The 12,336-nt window shown below is 38.1% G+C and overlaps 2 protein-coding genes across 2 annotated transcripts; one reads left to right on the top strand and one right to left on the bottom strand.

The window, feature by feature from the left end:
- Nucleotides 1-256: 256 nt before the first annotated feature.
- LOC125178557 (tubulin alpha-3 chain-like) lies at nt 257-1,080 on the top strand. Its single transcript, XM_047882600.1, has 2 exons — nt 257-592; nt 1,033-1,080. Exons 1-2 carry the CDS (start codon nt 257-259, stop codon nt 1,078-1,080), a joined length of 384 nt encoding a protein of 127 aa, XP_047738556.1.
- LOC108682401 lies at nt 792-8,250 on the bottom strand. The gene is made up of 10 exons (XM_018171562.2): nt 8,166-8,250; nt 7,185-7,302; nt 6,194-6,340; nt 5,342-5,482; nt 4,812-4,984; nt 4,424-4,553; nt 3,616-3,762; nt 2,537-2,569; nt 2,306-2,455; nt 792-1,616 (listed from the first exon to the last, which is right to left on the bottom strand). The coding sequence occupies exons 1-10, from the start codon at nt 8,212-8,214 to the stop codon at nt 1,547-1,549; spliced, it is 1,158 nt and encodes a 385-aa protein (XP_018027051.2). The 5' UTR covers nt 8,215-8,250; the 3' UTR covers nt 792-1,546.
- Nucleotides 8,251-12,336: the final 4,086 nt, after the last annotated feature.

The raw sequence follows: 12,336 nt of genomic DNA, 5'->3' as shown, positions 1-12,336 counted from the left end.
CAATCGGCTACCATCATGGGCTAAGCAAACGCCTGTATTCCTTGTTGCAAGGCGAATTCCATACGTGAATTGACTGCTGAATTACAAATGGTGCTGGAGAGATGCTGAGTAACAGGAGGCATTCGTATCACTCAAAGTCAAGATCACTGTAGAAAAACAAAACAATAGAAGGCGACATGTTAGTAATATCCCTACGCTGTTGAAGAGCAACATGAGGTAGCGGATCAACCGCGTCACTCAACTGTTGAAGAGCAACATGAGGGCTGTCTCTTATACACATCTAGATGTGTATAAGAGACAGGCGCTATTCCACCCTGAACAGCTCATCACCGGCAAGGAGGACGCCGCTAATAACTACGCGCGCGGTCACTACACCATCGGCAAGGAGATCGTCGACGTCGTGCTGGACCGCATCCGTAAGTCGGCAGACAACTGCTCGGGGCTGCAGGGCTTCTTGATCTTCCACTCGTTTGGCGGTGGCACAGGATCAGGCTTTACTTCCCTCCTCATGGAGAGACTCTCCGTCGACTATGGCAAGAAGAGCAAGCTTGAGTTTGCTATTTATCCTGCACCTCAGGTTGCCACTGNCACTGTTAGAAAAATTACCGTTAACGGTATTATACCGGCGTTTCAGTGGCCGGTCGGCACGTGAAAAAAAGACCGTTTCGCCGTTTTTACTCTAATTTAACACTAGAAATCCGTAAAACATCTGATAAAAACGGTAAAACAGTTTATTTTCACGGGGCGACCGGCCACTAGAACGCCAGTGGGACCGTTTTTTCACCGTTTTTTCTAACAGTGCACGATCATACACTATCAAACCCTTCATAGGTAGCTCATGAGTCTGTATTCTTCATTTCGCACACGGAAAACATGGCAGATATTGCACATTCGAAATTCTCAAAATAACTTCGACTTGCTGCAGTAAGGCTTCTTATGAGTCTTTTAAGAACTGAAAATAACTCTATAACTCTAACACATTTATGACTCATTTAATAACTCATAACTCTAACACATTTATGACACTGAGAGAAGCACGCTCTGCACAATGTCATTGTGGTCATGAAGAAGAACGATTAAAGGGAGGCAATTGGGAACATACGACCACACAAGAAACATCGTGACACACGGGCCTGTGCGATTATGTATTTAAATGACGTCTCATTCTGGTTCAACGTACGGGCTTGGCGCTGGAAGAACTTGACGCGTTGCTGCTGTAAGGTTGAATCCATACCGAGACGCGCAGATGCTAACCTACATGATGCAGCTCTGGAGTATCAGCAATGCTTCGGGAGTCTACGGTAAGTTTATGGGGTCAGTGTCAGTGTGCGGTCAGTGTCAGGGTCTGGGGTCAGTGTCAGAGTCTGAGGTCAGTGGCAGTGTTTGGGGTCAGTGTCTGAGGCCAGTGTCAGTGTGAGGTCAGTGTCAGGGTCTGGGGTCAGTGTCAGAGTCTGAGGTCAGTGGCAGTGCCTGATGTCAGTGTCAGTGTGAGGAAAGTGTCAGGGTCTGGAGTCAGAGTCAGTGTGAGGTCAGTGTCAGTGTCAGATTACATAGCTTCGAGCTGCGCCATCATCTCTTCACTCAGGAATTCCCGGAAATGTTCCTTCGTCTCAGGCCTGTAAAAATTGAACTGTGATTCATTACCAACATATTTTTTGGAAGAGCGTTATATACTTTGAAATTTCAGTTTGTTTCTGAGTAACGAAAATAGATTTGCCTCGACTCGAAGTTGTTTGTTTTGTTGTAATTATTAAATACTAACAAACTAAAATGAAAAATAGCATTAAGGGTTAACCAGTGATGAATATACGCTTTATGTACTCATTGCAATCTCTTTTTATTGGTAATAATTTATAAAGTGTATTACCTACGGTGTTGATCTGTAGTCCTTAAATTTAACAATTAAATTTTGCATTTACGGACGACTCTTGATATTATGCACAGATGAATAATTTCGTTTGCTATATTTAATGCGTGAATGCTGTTAGGAATTGCAACTTGACGACAAAGTTCTCTCAATATTAAGTTAGGGAACTTATCATGAACTTAAAGCACCGTAATCAGCAGGTTACAGAAATTGATTACGGTTAACCATTCTCATCCCATAGAAAGATCGTGCTCTATGATTTACTATATGAATATACTAAGCCATCGTCATCGTTGTTATATATAATTCATAAAGATATAATATTTAATTAATTAGCAAGTATCCCTCACACCAGGCGAAGAATCCCTGCGACCATAGGTGCATTATAGAGAATATAGAAAATTTTGCATGACATTTGGTCTCCTAAGACATTCTCACGTTAAAGGCAGGGAGAAGTCAGGATCGTCCCTAAAGAGAGACTTGTGGCAGTGAGCGATGTAAGGCGAGCAGTCGCCGTCCAGACGCCCGGCTCGCTCAGCCCGCACGTAAGGTTCGAGTCGCTCTTCAGGGTGGGGGGCGCGGGTGGGCCTAAATATGACATAACGTGAATAATATTATATTTTAAACTATCTTCTATACCGTGCGATAAACTATTGGAAAACAATCTACTCAAATTCTAATGTATATAGAGCGCGAGTTGGCCTAAAGATGACTTAACGTGAATATTTTTATCATATTTTAAACTGTCTTCTATACCGTACGATAAACTATTGGTAAACAATCTACTCATATTATAACGCATGTCGGGTGCAAGTCGGTCTAAGTATTACATAACGTGAATATCATTATCATATTTTAAACTAATCTTATATACCGTACGATAAAGTATTGGTTAAACAATCTACTCAAATTATAACGTATGTGGGGTGCAAGTCGGCCTAAATATGACATAATTAGAAAATCAATAACATATCTAGTAAACTATCTGCAGGATACTATGGCAGGATACTACCTAGCATGTCAGGATACTACCTAGGCCTAACATTGTATTTAGTGTAGGAATCCTGAGACATCATAAAATAGAAGGAAATGGTCTTGAAAAAAGTTTGTTTCAATAAGTGATATTACAGTTGAATTTATACAGGGCTTTCTCATTTTGAAATTGCTCATGTTTAAAAATTAGAAACTGTATTCATAATGACGGGATAATTAAACCTCAGGTATCATCAACGCCAGGCAACGCTGGACTCATGCTCCATCAGATTATAAATATATATTTCCCTATTGGGCATAATACTAGAAGTATTATGCCAATACTTGGGCATAATACTAGAAGTATTATGCCCAATAGTACATCAGTGCACGGACAATTCGTGATTGATCAATATGTAAAAAGTAGTACTATCTTAGAACCGAATGTTTACAACTAACTATTTAGCGCCCATAAGGTTCACGTCCCAATATCATCTTCGTTATTTAAAGGCAGCAAAATTTTAGGGCAAATACATGCTTGAATTACTATAGTATGATTGAAAAATAGAACTATGCTCTATGTTGAAATTCTGAAATGCTTTGATTTTTATTACCGGGTTAATAAGTCAAATATACTAAAATCTTCTGCTTACTCAGACACTTCAGAAACTCTAGCGTCTACTGATAATTTTGTCCAAAACTTATGATGAGACTGATATGTTAAAAGTTTTAATTTACATTTTTCTACCTAATTTCACGTTAAGGCAGCAACTTACTTGAGGAATATTTCAATAATTTCACCAAGGACATTGTAGTTTCTGATGGGTTTCTCTTGCGCCTCGCAAATAGCCCGTAGTAGACACGCTGTGCCATTCAGGTCGAACGACTCGATATATTTCTCAACAGCAGGATACATGATCTCTCTGTCATACATGATTTGTTAACATTTAAGTATTATAATTGTGAGGAAAACGTACGAATAAATTCGTGCATATATGTTGTGCAGCGAGGTATGTACATGATCTCTCTGTCATACATGATTTGTTAACATTTAAATATTATTAAATATTTGTATTAATCATACAATATTATTCATATTAATCTGCGTATCATACAACTATCAATTTGTATGATACGCAGCGAGGTACGTAAACCATCTCTTTCATGCACGATTTGTAAACACTTAAGTATTACAAATTGTGAGGAAAACGTTCGACTGTGTAGATACGATATGCTCAGCGAGGTACATACATGAGCTCTCTGTCATTCATGATTTGTAAATAGTATAAATTAATCGTAAAACTGTCTAATATCGGCATGCAGATGATACAAAAAAAAAAAAAAGGTTTCCAAAGTCTACACGTGCATTATAAAGTACAATAAGTTCTCGTTTCTCAATTTCTTTTTTCGGCAACTCTATAAAATTTATACATATATTATTGGAATCTGTTGCGTTACAGTAAGCTGTAAATGCGAAACAATGTTACAATTTTATCGTTAGAAAAAATCTAGAAGAACAATTTACGTCCAAAAATTTATGTTTTGTTTCTTAAATTGCGTTATTATTCATTTTTTCACACTAACCGATCTCCTCCCGCTACGTTGATGCGTGGGAGATGGTCAGGCGCTCCACGTTTCTTGCGCACGAGCCCCAGAGGTGTGAGGTCGAAAAACGGATTGTCTTCCGCGGCGAGCCCGAGTTCATCGAAGTTCACTGAATGAATAATTCACATTAAGAGCATGAACAAGCAAAAATTTCATAAACATTTATTGATATTGTTCCCATTATCAACGCATTTTCTCATTTATGATATGAAAAAAATGCACTATTGTGCTCGCCACGTCCGCCTGTCTGTCCGTCCGTGACTTCACGTTTTCGTCGACGAGAAAATGCGCTCTCTTTCACTCACTGCAGTGAGTACTGAGTTAGACTTTTTAATTATTATGATACAGTTATTGATTAATTACTTACAGTCGAGCGTGGTGGTGATGGACATGGAGACGGCTGTGCCCTGGTATGCACCCCTCCAATTATTGATGCCCAGCGAGACATAGACAACACCTTCTGTGCCATACGGCATCGTCAGACGGCGGTCCGCAGTAAAATAAAGGAAACGGCCTTCCCTCTGAGAGTCGTTCCGCTTCCTTTGGAAGGAAAATAGTTCTACTATAATTTTTCTCATTACCGATTAGTGTTTTATAAAAAACTATATTTTCAGTGGGAACGTTAGATTGATGGGCATAGTAGAATGCCTTTCCTGCGAAGGAAAGGCATTCTAATAATATTTAATAACACTTCACACTTCCTTCAAAAGGTGACTGTTAGCACATATGATTTAAGATGAAGAACTATTTCCACAAAAGAGTACATTACCATTCATTTAACGATGTAAAATTGGTGTTATTTAAGCTGTATTTATTACAACACAGTATCAGTGTAATAAATACAGTGTAAGCTGTATTTATTACAACACAATACAATTTATTACACTATGTACTCACGGCAAAGGACCAGTGCGGTCACTGTAAAGAGTGTGCGGGCATCCAGACACGTATTTACTGCAGTTGTGGTAGTGAGAACCCAACTTCTCAGCTTCGACGTACACGTCCATCGACTCGGGGAGATCGTAGGCTAAGCTGGCGCTAAATTTTCAAGTAAATAAAGTTAGTATCTAAAATACAATGTCTATATTCATAACATTAAATTCAAGTGATATAACTCTAGACACCGTACGTATGCTAGCCATGCATACAAAATATAATTTCCATGACAATGTAATCTAATGAAATTATAATTCAGTATTACAATCACCAATTTTTCACACTTATTTGTGTTTTAAATTCAATTGAAAACTTTAATAGCGTAACAGAAAACTTTGTTTGGCGCGAGAACTCCACGAACAACATTAAATGGTTTGCTGGAATTTCACATCTTCCTAGGCAATATGATTATTAGCAGTTGAAAATCAACTTGGACATCTCTTGAGATGAAAACGATGATTGAGTTATTGGAACTTCTTCCAGGCAAGCGATTCAAAAGAAATTGAAATCATAAATATTTTCGATGACGCTTATTTTTAAACGAATGCACGAGTCGAACCTAATATGATCAAGAAGACAGAAAGTTGAGCTGTCGTTCGACCGGCCTTTCATTTTACGATTCATACATAAAGACTGAATGACAGAAACTTGCCGACCTTTCGTTTTACGATTCATATTAAAAGACTGAATGACAGAAACTTGCCGACCTTTCGTTTTACGATTCATACATAAAGACTGAATGACAGAAACATCATGACTTTAATATATATAATAGCACTAATTAATGCGACAGAAGTAAGAAATAAATCTTACGTTAGTATTAGCCTGACAACTTCGCCGAAGAAGCCATGTTCGTAGAAGGGCAGCTCGTGGGTCTCACAAATGGCTCGTAGCAAACACGCCTGTCCTTGCATACCCAGATTACTAATGAAGTCCTCCAGCATTTGGTATAAAAGAGTTCTGCGAATTAATGCAAAAATATTATTAGCAAGTCTATAGCATTTGTGCACAGTTCATAGGCATGATGGGAAATCACAATGAGTTGTTTTTTTATCATACTACTTTAAATTATTTGGAATAATATTTTCTTCATATTCATATTAACTTTCATATTAGACGGAACTTCAATGTTATCATTTACTATCTAGAGTAATTTTTGGTGCACTTTAGTAGAAATAACATCTGGCCGTTGTTTGAGGCTTTTTCATACTGAATTATACAGTGAATTACAATGATATCCCGATAAATTAGCATGGAAGCCTCTAGGAAAAACTCCTTGACAGACAGCTTACAGGACCGCATTAAAGGTAATGAGGAGTTAGCCAGTCGTTATATTGGCAATGCATATCATCAAGCATGACTCCCTGTTATTACAGAGCTCGAGGTTTATCACCTCGACGCTACATTCACCCCATCATTGAAGAAACTTTTACCGAAGTCTGTATTATATAGTACAAACCGGCCACCACCATACTTCAGTTGGCGCTTTACCGAAGTCTTTATTAGTACAAACCTGCCACCACCATACTTCAGTTGGCGCTTTACCGAAGTCTGTATTAGTACGAACCTGCCACCACCATACTTCAGTTGGCACTTTACCGAAGTCTGTATTAGTACAAACTGGCCACTACCATACTTCAGTTGGCGCTCTACCGAAGTCTGTTTTAGTACAAACCGGCCACCACCATACTTCAGTTGGCGCTTTACCGAAGTCTGTATTAGTACAAACCGGCCACTTGTATTAGCACAAACCGGCCACTACCATACTTCAGTTGGCGCTCTACCAAAGTGTATTAGTACAAACCTGCCACCACCATATTTCAGTTGGCGCTTTTTCCTTCGTTTTCCTTCTTCCTCAGTTTCGAAAGGCAAATATAAGAAGGGATTCTGTAAGGAAGTCCACTGCAGCGCGTCCAAGTCCACTTCAATCAGGGAACAAAATGAAATCATAAATTAAATTAGCTCAACGCGTCCGATTCAAGTTAAATTAAGATTGCAATCAATAGTGGTCGCGAAACCAAAATCTAGCTCCCAGAGTTACCAAGTTGAGGAGACATTGCAGTCGAAATTTTGTTTCTAAAATAATCAATATCACCGTAGATACAAAATTTGCTTCAACTACAGAGGAGCGTGTACGATTACAAGAATCAATACTGTTGATAACACAATCTCTTTGCGCTTCACCGGTTTGAATAATGGAAACAATATAAAACAAGTTCTTACTCTGTTCGAATAGGAAACTATTTAAAACAAGCTCTTACTCTGTTCGAATAGGAAACTATCTAAAACAAGCTCTTACTCTGTTCGAATAGGAAACTATCTAAAACAAGCTCTTACTCTGTTCAAATAGGAAACTATCTAAAACAAGTTCTTACTCTGTTCAAATAGGAAACTATTTGAAACAAGCTCTTACTCTGTTCGAATATGAAACTATCTATAACAAGTTATGACTTAATCTCATAAATCTCTTGCGTACAACAGAGACTTCAAGGCTAACTCATCTCATAAATCTCTTGCGTACAACAGAGACTTCAAGGCTAACTCATCTCATAAATCTCTTGCGTGCAACAGAGACTTCAAGGCTAACTCATCTCATAAATCTCTTGCGTACAACAGAGACTTCAAGGCTAACTCATCTTATAATAAAACAAGCTCTTACTCTGTTCGAATAGGAAACTATTTAAAACAAGCTCTTACTCTGTTCGAATAGGAAACTATCTAAAACAAGTTATGACTTAATCTCATAAATCTCTTGCGTACAACAGAGACTTCAAGGCTAACTCACTCCGAAAGGGAAATTCGAGGTTGGTGGCACTTGCGTATCCAGGAGGCATGCCACGCGCGTACGGGATAGAAATCTCCCCCACAAAAGACAGTAAGCTGCCCGGAGGGAGAACGAACCTCCGATCGGGGGTGAAGTATAACAATCGTTTTTGTCGGGACAACACCTGTCTCTTATACACATCTAGATGTGTATAAGAGACAGGCTAAAGGTCTCACTTGCATGAGTCAATGAACTTCGCTTATTCAATCGCACTTAAAAGCTGCCTTATAAGGTGCTTCTCTCTCACTATCGATAGGCACCGATCTCGGGATCAGCCGCTATCGTTTCGCTGGGTGTTACACCATCAGAGCTGTCTCTTATACACATCTAGATGTGTATAAGAGACAGGTACACATATACTAGCTGTGATCTTATAATTAAATCATCGAAAGCACAACGAGCTACAACCCGGTTCCTACTAATATTTTTTTGGTCCAGCGAAAACGGCGGAGTTTATAGAATAACTTTTAACAGCACAATAAGTTCTGCATAGCGGCAGTATTTTCTTATTAGAAATGAAAACTAAATGAATTTTACATTTCTTTCTGCTTCAGGATAATAATGGTAATATTGTCTCAAAAGAAATGAAAACCAAATGAATTTTACATTTCAACTGCTTCAAGATAATAACGGTAATATTGTCTCAATAAGAAATGAAAACCAAATGAATTTTACATTTCAACTGCTTCAAGATAATAACGGTAATATTGTCTCAAAAGAAATGAAAACCAAATTAATTTTACATTTCAACATCTTCAAGAATTACAAACGAGGGCACAACAAACTAAATGCTGTCCACCGCAAGGACGACGAGGTACGATCACTGGCTGCAACCTGTTGAACTTCTCAGTTGCCCTACAGTTACTGCCGCTAGCCGTCCGGTTTGTGGTCTAAAAACGCAGAAAATTTCCCGATAAGGAGGATGCAAGCGAAAAATTCCAGCGGCAATCGCGAGGATTAACTCACAAATTGTTTTATTAGATATTCTGTTACACTCGATTACGAATCATCGAACCTCATCATCAATCTATATGAACTAAAATCAAAATAATTGTATAAATTCGAAATTTCTAACACAAAATTTTCCTCGATATGATCAATCACGAAACATGTAAATTGAAGACTGTTGAATTTCGTTCGACCGAAAAACCGAAATGAATTCATAAACATCTTTCACTGATTGTCACAATTCTTCCGAAAGATTTTCTAAATGGAAAGTAGCACCCACAAAACTGCTATTATTAACGCACTAAGAAAATTAATTAATTTAACTAAGAAAATTAATTAATTAATTGCAGAAGAAAATTCTTCTGCAAAAATGAAGCATCTGGAAGTACGCATATTTTTTAGCAGGGTGAAAAATAGTGCAGATTAACACAGATCCATCCGGTGTGCTTGACTATGCGGTTTCTTGCTGAGCAATGCCAGTGTTGACAAGAAACGATTCACGTGTTGATAACACCATATTTTGATGACAACACTGGAAAAAATCCTTTTGACTCTTTTCAGAGTTCAGTTATAATCAACCGTGAAATTACACCGTTGAAAATTTAAAACAAATGAAATATGCACTATTTATGCCCTACTTTTTTCACCAGTTTAATTAACGCGAAGTGAAAACCGGAAACTACCCGACTAATATTAAGAGCGAAGTGTAAATGCTAACATGCTGTCCTAATTGGTCTTAGACCCCAATTTGAAAATAGTTTCTTAGAAGCCTTCAAATCCATCAAGTCATTGACGTCATTTAAGAAAAACTCTTCTTTTAATTCGGTCTACCGGCATCCGTCATACTGAGTATATTTCGTTTTCATTCAGCCCGGACGTATCCCAGGAGGTAGAAGACGGTCACATTCACCATATAAGTTCTGTCTGGTAGAATCCCAAGCGCCCCAAACGCCAGAATTTGGAAAGTCCCTCTGCAAAATGATAAAAGTCGTGCGCAAGATATGGAAAAAAGTATGACTCTAGGGAGACGTGGGGAAAACTCAAAACACTAAGGCCAAGTTACTGCTGCCATTTTAACTATGTATGTATTTTTTAATTATTGTAGAGAACATTTACAGGAATACTAGTCATCCAGTCTAAAATCGTGTATTATTCTGTCATTGAAGTAATCTATCGTAGTATTGAATGCATTATTGTTCTGTACTTATTGAAGTAATTCATCATAGTATTGAATGCGATATTATTCCATACTCATTGAAGTAATCCATCTCAGTATTCTTCCTTGAAGTAATTCATCCAAATATTCAAAGTTGTGTTATTCGGTACTCATGTAAGTAACATCTTGTGTACTTGAAACTAAATGACACTAAAATATGGGATTTCTTGGAGCCCGGACCTGGGGCCATACTTTCAAAAAAAGTTAAGAGATCGTAAGTTCATCAGCCAACCATTGACGGCCATTCAGGCAAAATCCACCAATCACAGACTAGAAAATAGAGCGTAATTACTTAAGTTCACATAGCGAGTTTTGAAAGTATGGTCCCATAAGCCTAGATGATGAGTGGCTACGGTACGTTGAAAACCTGACATTCGATCAACTCAATCGCAAGCATTCGACGACTGCCCTCGTTAGACGACCAGTTTTTTGGTGGCGATTGATTAAAGAGGCACGAAATGCAGCACATTTCCGAGAATATCCCCCCCGTCTCGACACATCAAAGCTTTCTCGCTAGTTGTCTCCCATGGGCCTTAAGGCTGCAGGTAAAGACGTAAGTCATTATAAACAACGGTGAAATGAAGAAATCGCGTTGGAGCTTGCAAAAACGTGGTACGCGCAAAAATACAGTTGGTGGTATCAGGCAAGTACGTTCGGCTAACTTTGGTTTTTTTATGCGGGTTAAAAACATGTTTTGCGTATGGCCTGTTGCTTATGTAAGACGCTTTAAAATTAAAAACAAAATTACTAACCAGGTTTGAAAACGAAACACGTTATAAGGCAAATATTGTGGCTCTAAGTAAAGATGAAGTCGACTTTCGATTACTTTTTTGAATGATATAATACGCATTAAAGGTATTAAATTTTATCACTCGAATTGTTTACCACTCAATTCACCTTACCAGCAGACAATCATGATCACGAAACGCACTATAATTATATTTGTGTATCGGACCATTCATCGCCAAAAAATACAACTTTAAATTAAAAATCAACACCAGTAAGTTTTTTTTAAATTATGAAGAAAAAAATCAATAAAATTCGTGTTCATGTACATAGTGACGATTTCCGGCAAGCACGTGGACATAGCTGGGAGCATTTCAATCTGTGCATCAATTGTCACCTCTCACCCATTCATTCTCCAAAGATGGCAGTGACGCACCTTAGATTTTATTCAGAACATCAGAGTTGCAGCGGATTCTGTTGTCTTCATTAAAAAAATCAACTTAACCTGTTTCTGCCAAAAAATTTTATTAGTGTTTTATTCATCGACATAAGTTCTAAAGTAAAAAAAATAAGCCTGGGAAACGTATTATTAAAGTTTAATCGAGAAGTTAAATTTAGTGGCGCGATATTTGCGATCAAAGAAAATGATGTTGACCTAAACCAACATGAAATCAAGACATCGAATAAACTACAACTAATTATACTAATTATTTAATGACTTCTAATTAGCCTAAGTAAGATACTGACTGACCTGAGGAAGCAGCTGTCGATCACGTGGGTTTAGTCTCGCATACGGAGTCAGAGATGGAGCACCGTTGGTCATCTGTGTGGCCTTATTCCCTTCTTCATTACGCACTAGACTTAGTCATCTCCTTCGTCAATTTGAGGCCATATCGAAAAGAGATCTTAGCTTCAGGTAATTTAAGTGCTTTTGGAATAGTTTTCTAATCCTAAACTAGGACAAATTAATCAGAAAGTTATGTTTACTTTGGGACGGGTTCACCGTCAGCAGTGATGAAATCCACGGTGAAAGTTGAACACGTCTTGGAACAAGTAGCGTAGAGGAGTATAAAATAACGTATATTATGTTCCTACCGCCATTTACTGACTTTTAAATCCTTTGGAACTTGGACCTTGTTTATGTGGATGTTATATAAAGAGCAAAACACGTTCATCTAGCTTTCGGTATTGCCTCATCAGTAGATGCAACGCAACGAATGTACGAAAGGCAAACCTACACGT

The sequence above is a fragment of the Hyalella azteca genome, unplaced genomic scaffold, assembly GCF_000764305.2.
Source record: "Hyalella azteca isolate HAZT.00-mixed unplaced genomic scaffold, Hazt_2.0.2 contig10835, whole genome shotgun sequence".
In the NCBI taxonomy this organism is placed as follows: domain Eukaryota; kingdom Metazoa; phylum Arthropoda; class Malacostraca; order Amphipoda; family Hyalellidae; genus Hyalella; species Hyalella azteca.
Note: the sequence above shows the minus strand (reverse complement) of the source record. Positions and strands in the feature narration are given on the sequence as shown.

What these genes read in the sequence shown, in the direction of transcription:
- LOC108682401 (XM_018171562.2), bottom strand. Translation starts at nt 8,214, where the DNA reads ATGCCTCCTGGATACGCAAGTGCCACCAACCTCGAATTTCCCTTTCGG. An exon ending in GACCGCACTGGTCCTTTGCC is followed by an intron (nt 4,985 to 5,341) that starts GTGAGTACATAG and finishes TTCCTTCCAAAG; the next exon opens with GAAGCGGAACGACTCTCAGA. An exon ending in CATCACCACCACGCTCGACT is followed by an intron (nt 4,554 to 4,811) that starts GTAAGTAATTAA and finishes TTATTCATTCAG; the next exon opens with TGAACTTCGATGAACTCGGG.